At 49.7% G+C, this 18,962-nt stretch overlaps 1 protein-coding gene across 1 annotated transcript in view; it reads left to right on the top strand.

The window, feature by feature from the left end:
• CYB5R1 (cytochrome b5 reductase 1) overlaps positions 1–18,962 on the top strand; it is a 237,484-nt gene that overhangs the window by 180,645 nt on the left and 37,877 nt on the right. Inside the window, exon 7 of the mRNA XM_086923080.1 lies at positions 2,476–2,561. Within this exon, the coding sequence (XP_086779206.1) occupies positions 2,476–2,561 (86 nt within the window). The remainder of the gene's footprint in view (positions 1–2,475; positions 2,562–18,962) is intronic.

The raw sequence follows: 18,962 nt of genomic DNA, 5'->3' as shown, positions 1-18,962 counted from the left end.
AATTTCCATCTAAACGGGAATTTCCTAGCATGAAGAAAAGAAAGTGTTGCTCGCTTGTAGTATACTTGTAGCTTGCCTGGAAAATGTGCTGTAATATTTGATTCCTGAGTATTCAAATTGCATCCTCCTTTCTAGTACCTTCTAACTGCCCGCTTGATTCTCCTTCACCATATTCTACTGTAAACTCCACATATTGGAATCTAGCCAGAATATATTCGAGGGGTGGTGGCTATCTTGGAGTTGAGAGTAGCCATTTGGAATGTATGGACCAATAGTAGCATTTTCTTACTGTTGCATCAGAACTCCCTTAGTTGAACTTTAGGCCAGCCATCTGTTGAACAGATTATGGAAAACTGCCTGAATGTTCTTAACACAGCTCTTAATTTGATATCCCTTAATAAAGTACATGATTACCAGACCCATTTTCTTGCCGCTAGAGACATTCACTTGGAAGTATGGTGACAATATATGATATCAGGATTGTATGTGAGTTGAAGGGTGATGGCGCTGATGTATTTCAAAGACTCTAGTCTAGGCTGTTTTTATCCAGCTGAGTTCTGGTGTAGCTGACAGAATGGGGGGTGGGGGGGGGGGGGGGGGGTGTCCATCAGCTTTGTTAGCCGGAGTAGGTGAAGCCCAGTGAGAGAATAAAGAATACACTGAGGTGTAGCTTCAATAGGGAAATAAATAAGGAGGGGGACCCAGATGTCTGGCTGCTTAAGGAGGCTGACTGGATACAATTCCCCCCTTAGGCTTAGCCCGTAAAGAAGACTATGCCTGTCCCAGTCGTTCATGGTGTGAGGAAAATAAGGACTGTCTGTGACCACCAGTGCATTGTTTGAAAAACGCTTGTCTTACCGAACGCAGAGTGCCCTCATAGCCCGCTGTATTTGGGCTCCCTGCAGCGAGGGTTGTCCAGTCACAGGAGGGGTAAAGAGCAGACTAAACTGGTAGCCAGCAAACTCGCAGATTGCTTACCCACCTCCTGGCACCCCCCTCGGGTGCAGGAATTGCATCTGCCTGAGTCGGTCTTTATAATGGTAGCAGTACAACTAAAAAGTAGTAAATCGGAAGTACAGAAAGACAAGAGATGTATTTAACTGACGTATGGGCAGCAGAGAAAGAGGATTACAAAATGGTGTTGAGATGTTTTATGTCACTGTGGACAATCCGATTGGTGTAGGATGTGTGACGTCCTGACCGGAATGGTGAGAAATGTAGTCATATAAAAGTTATATTTTTATTGTTTGCTGTAAAAAATATGTTAATAAACAGGAAGAAAGGAAAAGCATAATCTGAAGCATCCAGACCTGGCATAGAATCAAATGTTGCTTTTAAGTGTTATTAAATATTGTTAATGGCGTATAAGATGGATAATGGGAGACTGAAATTTATGGTCCTAGAATTCTATTAAGGGTCTCCAATGACCTAAGTAATCACAAGGCGGAAGGTCATCATATGAGGTACACTTTTTGTAAATTATGAGACCTGAATACAAAGTCTTATGTATAAACGTGAACCAGTAGTTGAAAAACACTGCAGTCTGCCTAGGATATACTATAGTCAAGTATGTGCATTTGTTTAGCAGCTTATTCTGTATGTCTCGTTCTTATATACATAAACAATCTTTGCATATTTTGCAAAGGTTTTATTTTACATCCACAGTGTGACCAGTGCATAGTTCTTAGTATAATTGGTTCCAAATTGATGGTATCTTTTTAAGTCACAAACATTTCTATATCTGTCCAATGCCTAATTTGTATGCTGTATGTAATGCTTATAGCAGGCAATAAGTGTAGCGAGTTGGTGGGGGAAATACTTTTTCAACACCCAACTTATGGTTAAAGAGGAGCAAATTATTCCTTTTTTATGTAAACCAACATATTCCTCCTTTGTGAAGTTTAATAACATTTGCATTGTTGATACTTCGCCACTCTGTTTTCCATATGCAAATGAGGTAATTATGCATTTGCAACTCTTCTTCTGCTACGGTTTGTCATCGACTTGTAGGTTGCGCATATGTAAGTTCTAGTCATGCAGTGTAATTTACAGACACTCTGTAAGTTACATACACACAGTGTAACTTACACAAAAGCAAAATTATTTACTCCAGGGGCATCTTGTATTTTTTTAGTTTTTGTGAATCGTGCACACTTTACACATGTGCAAGATTTACTTTTTTATGGGCACTTGGAACCAGAAAGAAACATTGTTTCCATGGTCTATAAAAGAGGTGTGGCCGGATGGCAGGCTTATACCATCTTTCCTGCTCTGAAATGTCGTGCACAAAATCTATTTTATAAAAGATGTCTGTGTGTGCTATCTGGGATTTCTTTTTAATCTGGTGAGGACTCCAGCATCAAAAGAAATTGTTGAAGTAAGGTGCCGTATTTTGCAATAAGGAAGCTCATTGCAGCATGGTTTTAGTCTCCATTTTGGTCTGCTATACTAATGTCTACTTTGGTTTCTGTGTAGGATTAACACCAATGCTACAGCTCATCCGAGCTATATTGAAGGACCCAGGTGACACTACTCACTGTTCTTTGCTGTTCGCCAACCAGGTTAGTGCTTTGGGGGTGAGGGGGAAGTAAAAGGTTGATTAATCAATGCACATTACCTGGTGGTTCTTTAACTTATGACGCTATCCGAGAATAGTTTATTTTTTTTTAACATTTCAAAATATTTTATTGAAGACATTTTTCACATATATGAAACCCAATACAAAAAATAATACCGAACTATACAGTATAGAAAGCAAACTACAATATGTAAGAGAAAGTACAATTGCAGTACCAAGAGAATAGGTCATTTTAACATCTGCTTTCTTGGGAGTGTGACATATTGTGAAAGGATTCGCAAAAGGTTTATCCATGAAACGAAATGTTGAAGTTATGAATTTAGCGATTTGCTTGAAAATGTTTTGTAATAATGGACATTGCACTCTCAGGTTTATATAGCTGTAATTCTGTTTTATAAAGTTTCTGGTCTTGAACATCAACCGTGGTTGTTATATTGGACACCTGGTGCCAAGACCCACCAGGGCTTGGAACATGGAAATGTATACAACTCCCATATTGACCAGCCCCCCCCCCCCCCCCCCCCCCCCCCCCAAGATTTTGTGGCTTTGGGTGGCAAATTCTGTGGACAAAAAAGCTAAATTTGCGGCCCAAAACTTCAAAATTCGCTGTATTTTTTGTGGTGGGTAAAATATGTGCCAGCCACAAAAATACTACAGACTTGTGCTTTACAATGGACTGCAGGGTCCGCAGGGGGCACACAAAGGTGTGAGGCGACCTGCAGGCTAATTGCTCAGGAGGGGGTGAGGTGCATATCAAAGGCAGGCGACGGAGGAGTTGATCTCCTCTGCTGCCTGTCTGTTGCTCACCCTCCCTTTAATAGCTCAGTGGCAGCACAGAGCTAATAAATAGAGGGTGGACACAAGTTTTTTTTTTACATAATGTGAGGGCACTTTTGTAAAAATTGCTGCATATTTACAAAAGTGCAGATTTCGCGATTTTTTAGCAAATTGCAAAATGCTAGGTCTTGTTGATGGAAACAAAAGAGATCAGGATTGCCCTGGAACGAAAAATCGACTCAGTATCTCAAAAGGTAGACCTGTTATGGGCCAATCATAATAAACTGGTAGACATAGCGTCAGATGCAGAAAGTACTCAGGCCAAGTCCTCCCAACATTGACAGAGAATACCGCCCATCTATGGGCATTGGAGAGCGAGGTAGCCACTCTGGTGGACTAGCTGAACGATGCAGAGGGCTGATCCTGCCGTAACAATTTCCGGCTGGTTGAGATACCGGAGAGACCCGAAGGCCCAAGTGGAGGAATGGCTCTCATCATTGGTCCTGAAGGGGAAAACCTCTAAGTGGTTTACAGTGCAACGGGTAAATAGGGTGTCCATACGACCACCAGCCTCCGGGCCCCACCTCAGGCAATGGTAGTCAGGGTGCTGAAGTTCTGGCACAGGGATATCGTACTAAAGTGGCACAGACACATGGCCCTGTATAGTGGAGGGAGCTACTGTCAACATTTTCTGTGACTATACACCTGTAGTCCAGCAACAAAGATAAACTTACTTGTCAGTCAAACCATACTTCTGAAAACTGGACATCCGTTACTCTTCTCTTTCCAGCAAAGCTCTGTATCTTAGAACCATGGTTGTGATAGCAATGTTGTGTTTGCAAGACAACTAGCCAAGTCTGCTTCTGAAGGAATATTTATTAGTTTCCTGTACAACCACAAAATCACCTAGCAGACACAGAGAGTTCTTTGACAAACAGGCTTCCTGAAGTGTGTGGAGTCATTGCTGAATTAGGATGGATAGTTTGTGGGCATTCCAGAGTCGCAGTACCATTATGTGCTACCATTCTTAGCAAAATAAGTGGTGCTGGAGAGCCACTCAGTAGCAAAAATATGAGGCCACAGTTTAAAGTACAACACTAAAGTTGGACTGACAACTATAATCAGTTTCGGCAATTCATAAATGACCCATACACGACTCTCAAATTGAAATCGGGTTAAAATGTTTTTCATATTTTAATAATGTTTACTAGTTTTCAGAATTATTTACAAGTGAACAATATATACATTTTATTTATTTCATTTCCACAACCAGTAGTGATAGCAAAGAATGGTCGACAATATATTGTTTTGAGGATAAAAGAAATCCACTTTTTCAGGGCTCTTGATCTGTGTTATAACCCAAACACTAGGCTAGCATTACAATTTAGTTGCTCCACCATGGCTAATTGTGAAATCACAAAAAAGTAAATAAAGGGGGGCGTGGCCAACTGCCGAGCATGGCGGCAGCTCGAAGGAGCGACATCGGCTTAGGAACGCAAGCGGCACTCACTGATCCGCTCCCGGTGAACGTCTGATGCCGGGAAGTGCTCCGTTCTGAGACGGACTGCTGGGGCCTCTAACTACCCGGCAGCACCGGCCTGGCGTACCTGGCGGACCCGGGCGGAAGTGCGCCCTGCCCGGCTGAGGCGCGCGGACACCAGCCGGCACCTGCAGTCCTCCGTAAAAAGAAGTGCTTCGACGCTCCATGTCACCGGAGTGAGCCCCTGAGGGAGCGACATCGGCTGCTTCACCCCGGACTGGCTACGCATATCGCCCACACGCGGAGTGAACACCCTCGCAAGCGGGGACATCCCTGAACATCGGCGACGCCATTTTGGGGGTGAGAAGAGGATTGGAAGTACCGCTCCCACTGCGAGGTGAGACCGAGTGAGCCGGGGACCCAGCAGCGCACCCGCAGATCCGTGCATCGGACATTCGCCCAAGCCTACCGGGGGGGCGGACGCTGCTCCTTGTCCCGTGGCACACAGAACCTGTCCTGGGGGGCGTCTGTTGTAGAATCCGAACTACTGGACGGAGCTGTGACCTCTTGGGGAATCCACCCCGGCGCTGCTGCTCAGAAACGCAGCGGGAATCTGACGCTGCATACAGGGTGCTCCCTGCCCAGAGAACGCCGGCAACGCAACACAGCGCTGGTGCTAGGCGTGCTACAACGACCACAAAGGAGCGGAGTGCACACGTGGTGGGCCACACGACAAAAGCACTGAGACCGGCCTCCTAGCAAATACGACCCCACGGCCGTGATATACTGGGGCACTGTGGGTAGCGGTGCAGGCTCCTGTTGACGGTAGGAACCCCGTCCGACCACACGTAGCCTGACGACCGGTGAACTACAGAGGAGACCGGGCTGCACGACAGCGAGCGCGACGCCATGGCAGGCAAAGGCACAAGAAGTGCGGCGACGCAAGCGAAACTTGATAAATTTGCGTATAGTCAACATGGACACTCTCAGGGGGGCGGGCGCCAATCCTCTGGTGCACCTCCGGACACAGAAGGGACAAGGAAAGTAACCCTGGAAGACATTATGAAAACCCTCACTGAGGTACAAACAACAGTGGGCACTATTTCCTCCGAAGTTAATTTGCTGAGAGCGGACTTTAAGAATATGTCAGAGAGAGTGTCCCAAGTAGAGGTGGTCACAAAATCACTCATTGAGGACACTTCGGACCTGCAAGTGGCGATGGAGCGAATGGAAAAAGTCACGAAGCAACTACAGGACAAGCTGGATGATCAGGAGGGGCGCTCCCGAAGGAACAACGTCCGCATCCTAGGCCTTCCGGAATCGGAGGGGAAGGGCGCCATGGACCTGTACATCGAAGACCTTATCAAAAACAAGCTACAACCGAAGGGCCTATCAAACTTTTTCTCTGTTGAAAGGGCGCACCGGGTCCCTGGGGGTGCGGCCAAACCGGGAGCCACGCCGCGACCTGTCCTGGCTAGGCTATTCAACTTCAGAGATAAAGACTCCATCTTGCAGGCGGCAAGGGTCGCACCGCCTGTAAAAATTCAGAACTCGACTTTGGCCTTCTTTCCGGACTATACGGCAGAGGTGGCCAGGCGCCGGAAATCCTTCACTGAAGTGAAAAAGACGCTACGTGACAGGGGCCTGCCCTACTCGATGCTTTTCCCCGCCAAATTGCGGATTGTGGCCGAGGGAAAAACATGGTTTTTTGACACACCTGAGGTGGCACGAGAATGTCTGGATGGATGGAGGCAGGTGGGCCAACCCCAGCGCCCGCACAGGGACCGCCAGAACCAACGCAACGGGAGGACGACGGAGCACCAAACCAATAGCCCTACGACTGAAGAGGGAGCCGCGGGACTGGACTCTGATCTAGAGAGAGACCCTCTCGACTCAGGCCAACCTGTTAGGGGTTGATTGATTGTGCTGCATATGGACCGGCACGCTTGCAGCCCTTGGGACCTCGTAGCTGATGGAGCTGAGTCGGGCGGGCATTGGCCGATGCCTGTGGGGGACTCACCAACCCCACGAGCAAGTAAGATAGATAGGGTTGGAACTAAGCACTCTGCCAAGTTGGGGATGCGGGCGGGACATCGTCCGTGGAGCAGGGGAGCAGGGAGGGGGTGGGGGGGGGGAAAGTTGTAATGTTATGGTTATCGTTATTGATCATCACTACTTCCATAAGGAACACGGTCGCATTGCTGGCCATCCACACCTGGTGCTCCGGCACACGTCATTCCATACAGGCTGCGCCGCACTGCTGCACATTGGCGTCACTGGTCTTGAATACAGATGGCACGACAAGAGCAAGCTGCACCCACTGAGGGCGCCCCTGCGCTGACAATGGTACCCCCACTGAAACTGCTTACGTGGAACGTCAGGGGACTAGGGGATAAAATTAAAAGGGGTTTGGTACTGCAAACCATCAAACGCCATGGGCCTGAGTTGGTTTTGCTTCAAGAAACACACCTGGCAGGGAATACATGCAAGGCTCTAGATAGACGCGGGTACACCATGGCAGTTCATGCAGAATTTACTACGGGTTCCAGGGGCACTGGGATACTCCTTAAGAAAAACTCACCCTTTCTGGTTCATAGCCACGGGACGGATGATCAGGGACGCTTTGCGGCGCTTTCTGGCCAGTGGGAGGGGAGAACCCTTAATGTGGTGTCAGTATACATCCCCCCGGCGCTACACTCTACAGCACTGCCGGCACTTGGGCAATTTCTTCTTGATCTTCCGGAGGGTGACATAATCATTGGGGGGGACTTTAATGCTATAACAGACCCCTTGCTGGACACCTTCCCCACACGAGACCGCCCGAGAGGGGCTGCTGCTCTTCCTAGCTTCCTGAACGCACTGGGCCTCACGGATGCTTGGCGTCAACTGAATCCCACGGCAAATCAGTACACGCACTACTCCTCCACACACAACAGCCTCTCGCGTATTGATTACTTCTTCCTTTTAGGGATAGGATTGGGCTCCATAGATAAGCTGGAAATTCTACCCAGGGGCATTTCTGATCACTCCCCAGTCTCACTACACCTTACCACCAAAGAGTCGAAGCGCGCCAGAATATATCCGATATATCCCAATTATCTACAGATTCCTGGAGTCAGGAAAAAACTCAAACGGCCACAACACATTACTTTGCCGAAAATGTGGGAACGGTCTCCTCACCCTCGGTGCTCTGGGAGGCATACAAAACGGTCCTACGAGGTGCAGCCATAGCGGCAATCACTGGGCATAAAAGGGACTCCAGAACTGAACTTGCAAACTTAGAATTGGCGCTTCGCGCAGCGAACACTGCCCACATGTCAGACCCCACCCCAGAAACCGCTCATACGTTACACCTCCGACAGCAGCAACATCAGGCTCACCTGACAACGGTCACTAAGGGGCACTTGGCAAACACCGCACACCGAATATATGACGTGGGAGATAAGGCTGGGAGGATGCTGGCGTGGTTGGACAAGCGAGGCGGCAGTAACAGAGGGATACAGAGACTATACGATCATGAGGGCCAGATACAGACACACCCGGAACAAATAGTACGCACCCTAGCACGCCACTTTCAGGGGATATACACCCCGGTACGGTCTGTCACGGAACAGGAGGCAATGGCCTCGCTCAGACACATCGCTATCCCTGTGCTGCCACACGAAGCGCAGCAAGACCTGGAAACAGACCTGACAGAGGGCGAGATCCAATTGGCGATACAGGCATTACAATCCGGCAAAGCACTGGGACCTAACGGCATACCTGTAGAGTGGTATAAAGCGACAGCCTCGATGCTGGCCAGACTCCTGTTAGATATGTACAATGAAAGTATAGAGAAGGCACTGCTCCCACTCGACCAGCGCACAGCCACGATCGTGGCCATTCCCAAACCAGCCAAACCACCAACTGAATGCACCTCATACCGACCCATTTCCTTGCTCAACATTGAAGCGAAGATATTGGCGAAACTCCTAGCCAGTCGCCTGACCCAACACCTACACACTTTGATACACCCCGACCAGTCGGGTTTCATGCCTCACCGGAGCATGGCGCTGAACCTGCGGAGGCTACATGGGGTGCTGGCGCGGGCGCATCTTCTTACGGACCGAGCTGTGATACTATCCCTGGACGCCAGGATGGCGTTCGACCTGGTGGAATGGGAATACTTGTTCGCTGTCCTGACCCGAATGGGCTTCGGCCCAAAGTATCTTGCATGGGTGCGGTTACTGTACACATCACCGGTCGCGCAGGTAGTCGCGAATGGTCACATTTCACCACCATTCCCACGGGGGCGAGGAACTAGACAAGGGTGCCCGCTATCGCCCCTTCTCTTTGCATTGGTGCTGGAACCTTTGGCAATCCTGCTCAGAGCGACACCTCTGTTCCGCGGCATCACCTGGGAGGAAGGGTGGGAGGATAAAGTCTCCCTGTATGCGGATGATATGCTGATCTACATGGTCATTCCCACCGAGGGGGTCCCTGCCCTATTGGCACTGTGCGATGAGCATGGCAAGGCGTCGGGATATACCCTGAATTGGTCCAAATCCATAATATACGTGCTCAAGGGCCCGGCCCCAATGTTACATGACGACTGTCCCCTAAAAATAACGTCCACCTCCTTTAAATATCTGGGAATTTTCATTACTACTGATGCTGCGGAATAATATACCAAGAACTTGCTTCCACCTCTGGCACGCCTACGTGCGGACGTTAAATTCTGGGCTACACTGCCGCTGACCCTCCTTGGACGGGCAGCGCTATATAAAATGATGGCTCTCCCGAGGTTTCTCTATGTACTTGAGAATTCCCCTTATATCGTGGGCCCGCGATACTTTAAACAAGTCGCTGCACTGATATCCAGCTTGCTGTGGAGCAATGGCCCAGCGCGAATAGCGCATGATAAATTGGTGAAGGGCTGGTATGAGGGAGGGATTGCATTACCCAATCTCCAGCTATATTATTGGGCGTCCCAACTTAAAATAATTAATCACTGGATCCACATCCCACGGGGAGACCCCGCATATAAGGCGGACTGGTCACAGCTGGGTACAGACGGCATGCTCGCAGTGCTATACAATTGCTCGCAAGTTAAGAACCTACTCGGTCCGACGTTTCACACGGCGACACTATGGCACACAGCGCAATCGCGTCTGGGTTGGAAGGGGAAAATCACCAGGTTAACGCCGTTGTGGGACGCTAAAGCGCTGGGAAACTTGAGGTCCTGTAAGGGATTCACACAATGGGACAACATAGGGATTTCAGTGGTGGGGGACCTTTGGGAAGGGGGCACGGTGCTTGCATTTTCCCAACTCCAACAACAATATGGTTTAGGCCCCACTGAGACATTCAGATATGTGCAGATCCGACACGCACTACTACAGGCAATACCACCTGACACCACACTCCCAGACTCGTCACCACTGGAGGACAGGCTACTGACGGAGTTTATGGAACAAAAGGCAACCTCTCTCACATATAAAAAACTAGTTAACAACTTACCGGACCCCACGCAGAAGCTTAAAGAGAAATGGGTTGGGGAACTGGGTGAGATGGATGAGACGGAATGGAACGAGGCGCTTGCATCACCGTGAGAGGTAGGCATATCGGCCAGGTTGCGCTTAGTGCAACTCAAGATTCTACACCGCACTTACTACACCAGAACACTTCTACATAAAATACAGAGGGCGCCACACCCATACTGCCTCAGGGGCTGCGGGGAGGAGGGTACTCTGCTCCACACTTTGTGGGATTGCCCACGAATCCAAGACGTCTGGAGGCAAATTATGCGCACTGTCTCCCAGGCCATGGAAGTGTCAGTCCTGCCTGAACCCCGTAAATGCCTGCTAAACACTTGGGACCCTAATGACCTGGACAGGTATGGGCAGCTGTGGGTTACGTTGGCTGTGACGGTGGCCAAACGAGACATTGGGCAAAAATGGGGTGCCCCGGAACTGCCTACGGTAGCTGGGTGGATCAGGAATATGGACCTCCTAATGGTGAAAGAGAGGGCAGTGTATGTGCTACAGGCTTGCCCCCGTAAATGGAATAGGGTGTGGACGCCATGGAACAAATATAGGGGAGAACCGTGTGAACCATTGCCGGAAGGCGGGGATTCGGAGTCTGAGGAAGATGAGGACTAGATGGAGTGGGTCTACATATTGAGTGCTGGTGTGTGCCGGGAGGGTGCAGGGTTGCAATGCTACCTTGGGAATAGTACTGCGCATGTGGAATGGCCGACTGCTGACTGTGTAAGGATATAACCCATTGCCAAATGATGACCTTAGTTGGGTTTTCTTGTTTTTACTTTATCTAAAAGTTGAAATGTTAGGAGCGGGTAAACATACCAAGAGTGAGCTACTCATGGACTAACATGTGGAAATATTGTGAAGGTATGACACAGACGGTATATACCAGTTATTCATGACTGATCCATGCCCAATTCAAGGTGGCAAACGTTATATGTTGGAACACAACATGTTTTCTCCATTTCTCCTGATTGCAAATACCGCTGACATGCAAATGCGATCTACATATGTTAATGTGAATATGTCTTTTGCCATCCTCACAAAGATTTTTCAAAAAAAAAAAAGTAAATAAAAAAAGAAAATGTTGTTTGTGGTTGGATTATACATAATGAATATTAATATAATTGCATAAATTCAGAACATGTAAATAAAGCATTAGAAAATATTTTTACTAGAACATCATTGTTTTTAGTTCCAATACTACAAACCTATGCTAGTAAAATTATCGATAATAGTTTGGTAGGGCGGCTTCCCATGTGAACAGAGGCGGCTCCTTCACTAAGGCGGAGGAGTCACCCCACTGCTCTTCAGCGTTGCAAGAAAAGGAAAAATAAAATGATAATAACACAATGTTAATATCATTTTATTTTTCCCTGCTGAAGCCTACGCTGGGGTGGGCGGGGCTTGGCAGTCGTCACAGCTAGCAGGGGGAGGAGTGGTGAGTGCACTTAAGTGGACATGAAGGTTTTCCTACCGGCCGCTGTCAATGATAAATGTGGATGTTCAGATCCTAGCCAAATTAATTGCTAATCTGCTGCAGCCTCTGCTGCCAATCATAGCGCTCCCCGATCAGTCGGGATTTATCCCGGGAAGATCAACATCTTATAACTTAAGGACAATTTTTTCGGTGTTGCACTATCTACACCTAGACGTGAAAGCTGCGGTTGTGTTTTTAGATGCCACTAAGGTGTACGATACGCTCGGATGACCATACCTATTCTCGACTCTAGGGCGTATGGTGTTAAGCCCGCTCTTTATAAATCGAATCAGGCTGTTCTACACATCACCTAGCGCACGCATACAGGTGAATTGTTTGCTTTCTGATCCATTTACCATTTCGCGAGGTACCAGACAGGGCTGTCCATTGTCTTCTTTGCGATCGCGATAAGCCCCTGGCTGCTCGCATCCGTCAGCACCACACTGCGCAGGGAATAGGGTTCAGTTCCAGAAGCCTACTCATTTCATTATATGCAGATGATGTCACTCTCTACATTATTAACCCGGAGAACTTGGATCCATTTTTGAGGGAGTTTTTTTTAAAATTAATATCTTTATTGGAGTTTTTAGAAGAGCATTAAAACAAAAAAGTACAGCTCATTGAAGACGTAGACACACTTCCAATCAATACAGCAGGTTATCTTCTGGGCAAAATAGCACCAAACAAGTATACAGTCTTAACAACAGAATGACAGTGACCTGCATTACAAGTTCTCACACGATTCATGTATGAGGCACCATGTACTTACACTACAAATACCCCCATGTGCGCAAAAGAGATATGAAATAACAAAAATAGGCTGAGATGCAGGAAGTGAGATGTGGGGGCACATTCACGTGTCTGATCCCGGTGTGTCCAAATTGGGCATCCCCGGTTGGGAGGCGTCTCTGGTCTCCGGCTCCTCAAGCACTAGTCTTCTAGATACATATAGGGACCAAAAGTTTTTAGGCCTGTTGCGGGGTGAGAGCAGTTCACTGTATGCCTCTGTTTGGGTGCAGCAGAACAGCATATCCCTAGACCATTGTGTCATAGTAGGGGTCGGTCCCCCCCATCCAGAATACGGCAACACATCTCCTAGCAATGAGAAAGGCCATATCCACCAGTCGTCTATGTGATTTAGGGAGCGGCTTAGAGTAACCCAGTAAGGCTAAAAGCGGGTCCAGGGGAGCGTCAAGTCTGTGATGCAGTTAACTTCAGCAAATACTTTCCCCCAGAAGGCAGCAACCCCCGGACAGTCCCAAGCCATGTGCACAAAATCTGCCACCAGCGTACCACACCTTTCGCACTGCGGGCTCTCGCGCACAACGTATCTATGTAAGAGCTCCGGAGTGTAATACACTCTGTTCAAAAACTTAAAGTGCACCAGTCTATGGCGCCCATTAAGCGATATACGTTTTGTGCTAGGACAGCAATAGTGACATTTGTCATCAGTTAGTTCCACCTGCAGCTCCCTCTGCCATTCCAAACGGGTCTTAGTGTATGTTCCGTCCCTCTCGGAGAGTGCAGCTCGATATAATGTAGAAACCAACCTGGTGGGCGATTTGGCCCCCACTATCGCGGTCAAGGCCCGAACCTCCGGGGCTCCGCCATATCCTCACCGAGCTGATCCCTGAGTGCATGCATCACCCTGTGAAATTGGAACTGCGTGAGCGAGGACGGTGTCCCCTCCTCACTAACAACCTCCTCCCAGGAGCGTGCTGTACCATTTGCAAAGAGATCCCCAACCGTATTTATATCCAGCGTCCGCAACACCACTATGACACCTCTGTCCCGACAGGGAGCCAGCCAGTGGCACCAGTCCAGATGGGCCCATGGGGAGTATAAGAGGTTACCTGCCTGAACGTTCAACAGCCACTTACATGCGTGAACAAGAGTTAAGAGAGTCCAGTATCGCCGTACGCCTATCATGTGGTTGAAACAGCAAGGCCGGCAGGGGGACCAGAGCAGCCACAATGGTTTCAATCAGTGTGTGCGGTATATCAGAGGGGCCGTGCATCCAATGGAATGCATGTTAGCCCTGTGCTGCCCTATAATATAATTCCAAATCAGGGGCGCCCAGTCCACCCATCGAATATGGCAGAGTCAGTATCCGCCAGGCCATTTGCGGCTGCTTGCCAGCCCACGCCAGGCGGACCATCAAAGATTGTAGATGTTGGCAGAAGGCCCTAGACCGTACCATAGGGATGTTCGTGAAGAGAAACAAGAACCGGGGTTGTATCACCATCTTCATAAGTGAAATTCTACCCATCAGAGACAACGGGAGTTTGATCCATCTTTCAACGTCCTCCTCCAGTTTGGAAGTGGCGACTCCGTAGTTCTCCCTCAGAACAATTTCTGAATCTGTGTGGAGCCGGATGCCCAGATATCTCACCGCATCCGTGGTCCATTGAAGTGGGTACTCCGGGTCTAATCGCGTCGTAGCAGGGATAAGTTGAAACATGATGGACTTGCCCCAATTCCCTTGTATGCCCGAAAGTGAACCAAACAAAACCACCTTCTGCAGGACTGGGGACAGGTTGGTCTCAGGTTCCCTATAATAAAGTGTTGTCAGCGTAAGTAGACACTATAAACCTGTAATTTGGAAATCTAATGCCCCTGTATCCATAATACTCCCGCAGAGCACATGTCAGGGGTTCCGCCGTCAACGCATAAAGTATCGGGGACATGGGGCAGCCCTGCCTAGTACCTCTGCCGATTGGTATGGGGTCAGTGACCAACGAGCCTATCCGAACTCTGGCCGTGGGTGCTAGGTACAATGTCGCGAGCAACTGTAAAAAGACCTCTCCCACTCCCATTCTGCTCAAGACCAATCTCATAAAGGGCCACTCAACAGAGTCCAAGGCCTTTTCCATGTCGAGAAAAACTGCAATCGCAGGAATTTCCAGTTGAGTATGTTGCATAACCGCGAAAACAGTCCGCAAATTGTATGTCAAGTTTTGCGTAGGGACGAATCCGGCCTGCTCAGGGCCTACCATACTGATCACCAGGGGATGGAGTCGATTGGCTAGTATCTTTGTAAAGATTTTCGTGTCCACGTTCATTAACGATAAAGGCCTGTAAGTGGCGCAATCGTCCGGGGGCTTCCCTGGCTTGAGTATAGTGACCACAATCACCTCACATAGTCCAGGGCATCGTCCCTGAAGTGCAGAAGTCTTCGTACAGTGTGAGTAAATGCGGTAACAGTATGTCCTGGAAAGCTTTATAGAACGAAACCATGAGATCATCACTGCCTGGGGCGCTCCCCGCTCTCATCTGGGATAAGGCTAAAGTTATCTCTTCACGCTCTATGGGCCACATCAGGAATTTACGGTGCACATTAGACAGCCAGGGCCGCTCAATAAGAGTCAAGTAATCAAGGATACGTTCCTCTGAGCCACTTCCCCCAGGAAGAGTACGGCCTTCCATAATATTCTTGGAACTTCTTCGCCACCTGCACTTCCGTGAGTGGCGGCGCCTCCAGGCCCGACGCAATATTTGGGACCGCGGAAGTATCCCTGCGTTGTTTGAGGAGTTGCGCTAAAACCTTCCCCGGTCGTTCACCCTCGCCATAGGATCTGGTAACGGCGTATTTCCCAAGATGCTTAAGTTCCGCATCAGCCTCCTCGTGGAATTCACGTAGAGTCTGAGTCAGCTCCCGGGTATTATCCTCAGTCGGAGCAAGAGCTCTCCAGTTCCTTTAGTTTACGCTCCAGGGTCTCCAGCCTACCACGTATAGATTTGAGGACTCCTGCGTGCTTAGAGATAGTGATTCCCCTAATGTATGCCTTGAAAGCCTCCCATACCGTTTGGAAGGAGTCTACCGATCCAACGTTCTTCTCAAAGAATGTCGCAATGGACTCAGCCAACTCCTCTCTAAAAGCAGCGTCCAGTAGGGAGTAGGGCAGGAAAAGCCATTGGAACGGAGGGATTTGTTTCTTAGGCAAGGCTAATGCCAATAACAGGGGGGAGTGGTCCGAGTATGTGCGCGGTAGGATCACACGCGCTCGGATCTGCTGGAGTGGCTGACTGGAGGCAAACCAATGGTCAATCCTAGTGTGAATATTGTATTGCGCAGAATAGTGCGTGTAGCCGCCCTGGATAGGGGATCTGTGCCGCCATACATCCATCATATCAAAGCGCAATAACTCTGTCTCCACCACCATAGCCGCGAGGCGTCTGTCTGGACCGTCCGATCTGTCCATGGCTGGCTGTCTGGTGAAGTTGAAATCTCCCCCCCCCCACAAAGTCTGGGACTGGGCGTATGGCTGGACTTCTAGGGATAACTTTGTGTAAAAGTCGGGGTTATCATAGTTGGGACCATAAACATTGAGAAGGAGGAGTTCCAGCCCCTTATCACTACAACTAGACAGTACGAACCTGCCCTCCCTGTCTGTTTCAAGAGGTTCCAACGTCAGTGCAGACCTCTGGTTAACCCATGTCAGGACCCCTCTAGCATGTGACGTGAACCCCGCAGCATGGATATTGCCCAGAAGTCCTTTGGAGCGCAAAATGAGGCTGTCTGGACGTAGGTGGGTCTCCTGTAGGAGAGCCACATCTACATTGTGCCTATTAAAATAATTCAAAAGTTTTCGAACCTTGCGGTGGTCATTCAGGCCACGTACATTCCACGTGAGAAGGGCCATAGAGTCTAGAGCACCCTCCTGTGCAGTCACTTGTGTGTCAGAAGCCATAGTGATCGTAAATGAAGTGTAATTTGTGTGTGCGAGCCTGGGTTGCGTCCCTTTATAGCTGTAGACCTAAAGATTAAGAACTCTAAAACAAAGTCATAGAACATTCCCCCCAATGTGCCATCCTCCCACCCAACCGCGGCCCAGTACCTGTTGCTGAAATCTATGAATGCAGTCTCCTACAATGCTACAACAAGTGAGCATGTCTAATATCAGCAAACTTAACAGGCCCACATCACCTATCCCCCCCCCCGGATCCCTCCCACGTCTGCCCTGCCCCAACTCGGCAGCGAAACCTACCACCTGCCCCAGGTAGAACCTTCCCCCCTACCCAAACAACAAAACACATCCCAGGTGTGATTCACTCAGGGATGGATGTAGCTCGCAATGGCAAACAAAATAGCACAGTTTCAAATACCAACGCCCCGCTTACCGCCAATTAGGAGCGTTTGCAGCTGCAAAAAAAACTCATTAAATTATAAAGACATCATACATATATCATCCCTTCAAGACCCCCCGTGGTCCTCTAACCAGGCTCACTCACATCTTCCCACCCCCCTACCCGCACAACCCCACGCCCGAGAGGATATGTCAAAGCAAACCGTCTCAATCCCATCTATTCCTCGGCCCGCATCCCCCTCAGAATAGGGAACCTAATCTGCAAGGCGGGGGGGGGCCTCGTGTTTCTTCGTCATCATAGGTGTAACATTCTATCCCGTACCTACGGGACACAAGGCACCGGGCATACTCTGTCGTCGATCCGAACACATCCTTGTTCACTCCCTACGCAATCCCCTCCCTCCCCCACTAGCAGTACAAAAGAATACTCAGCAGTGATATATTGCGCTCCCCGCTCAGTCCTGCTCCTCCAAAGATCCACCCGCCGCCTCGTCCAGTAAGGTTTGTCTGGAGACTTTTGCCGTTCCTTCGACTAGTCTTTTAGGGCCTTCTGCAGAGCTTTAGGGTCAGTGAAGGTGAATGAGCGTCCCTGCCGGTTAACTCTTAGCTTTGCAGGATAAAGCATCGCATAATCAGCCCCCATATCCCTGAGCTGTCTCTTCATCGGGGCAAACAAACGCCTCGCCTCCTGCACCCTAGCAGTAAAATCCAGGTATAGGGAGATTGTGTACCCCTCAAAGCTCAGTGGCTGATTTTCACGCGCCAGTCTAAGGGCCACGTCTCTGTCTCTGTAGTTCAATAACTTCGCTATAATTGGTCGAGGGGGGGGGGGGTGCCCGGCTTAGGACGAGGCGCGAGAGAGCGGTGCGCCCTCTCCACCACGACCTTCTCTGAGAAGGAAGCATCTCCCAGAAGTGACTTAAGAAGTTTCTCGATAAAGAGTTCCATGTTCCCCGTGGAGGTGGACTCCGGCAGTCCCGTGATGCGCAGATTACAGCGCCTAGAGTGTGCTTCCAAGTCCTCTGTTTTGTGCTGTAGTAGCTGTATCACCCTGCCCAACTGTTTGTGCTCCGTATCCAGGCCGGTTTGTGCCTCCTCCACCTCGGTCACCCTGCGCTCCGTCATATCAAGCCTCTCTGCATGCTTGTCCAATTTTTCGGCCATGCGGTCCATCAGATACGTGAGCGCATCCATCTTGGTGCCAAGAAGGTAATCCTGCCTTGTAGGTTCTTCTCCATTGTGACCAACAAGCTGCGGATGTCCTGTTGTTGGTCGCCCGCTGTCTGCTCCTGCTCCCCAAGACTGTCCTCAGTGGTGGTATCCCCGGGCTTGAACCTCTTAGGGTCAAACAACAGTTTAGTTTGCGACCTGTCTACGCGCCCCATTCCGGCCAAGTCAGCAGACCCCCATGCCGTAATGCGCCGCTTCCTAGGGCTGGGCTACCGATAGGTGGACCGGCCAGTGGTGGAGGGGAAGCCTGGCAATCGCGTCTCCTGCGGTCCAGACCGTAGCGGTCAGGCAACAGGCTGAAACGGACCACATGGTTCGGGCCACAGGGCCTCACAGCGATCCCTGCCCACTCGGCAGAAAGGGAATCGCGGACCCTGCCCAGCCCAGGACAGCCAGCGATCTCACAGCCGAGCACCACAGTTAGACCCCGAGCAACCCAGCCTCCACCAGACAGCGCTCACTTTCCACAGACTATTTCTCCAGTATATAGCGCACTCCGGGGCAGGCCAAACCTCTGCGCAGATCTGCGTTGGCAAACTGAGGGGGCCGTATGTTAGGCAAAAAGGCAATGTTTCTCCACAACACTTATGTGCTGGCCGGACACAGGGCGATCCGAGGGGGGGAGAGGCAGAGGGGGGAGGGGAGGCTCCCAGCAAACGGATCTTCCGAACCTCACAGCCCAACCCGGGCGCAGCAAATGTTCAGGCCCAACAGCAACGTAAAGTGTATCTCCGGGAGCATCCACCACATTCAGGGCCTCGCCACCACACCGGAGAGAGAGCAGCTCAGGGCTTCTGGGTCGCTCCTA

This window comes from Lissotriton vulgaris, chromosome 5 (genome assembly GCF_964263255.1).
Source record: "Lissotriton vulgaris chromosome 5, aLisVul1.2, whole genome shotgun sequence".
Classification (NCBI taxonomy): Eukaryota; Metazoa; Chordata; class Amphibia; order Caudata; family Salamandridae; genus Lissotriton; species Lissotriton vulgaris.
The sequence above is the reverse complement of the archived record's forward strand: the minus strand, read 5'-3'. Positions and strand labels throughout refer to the sequence as shown.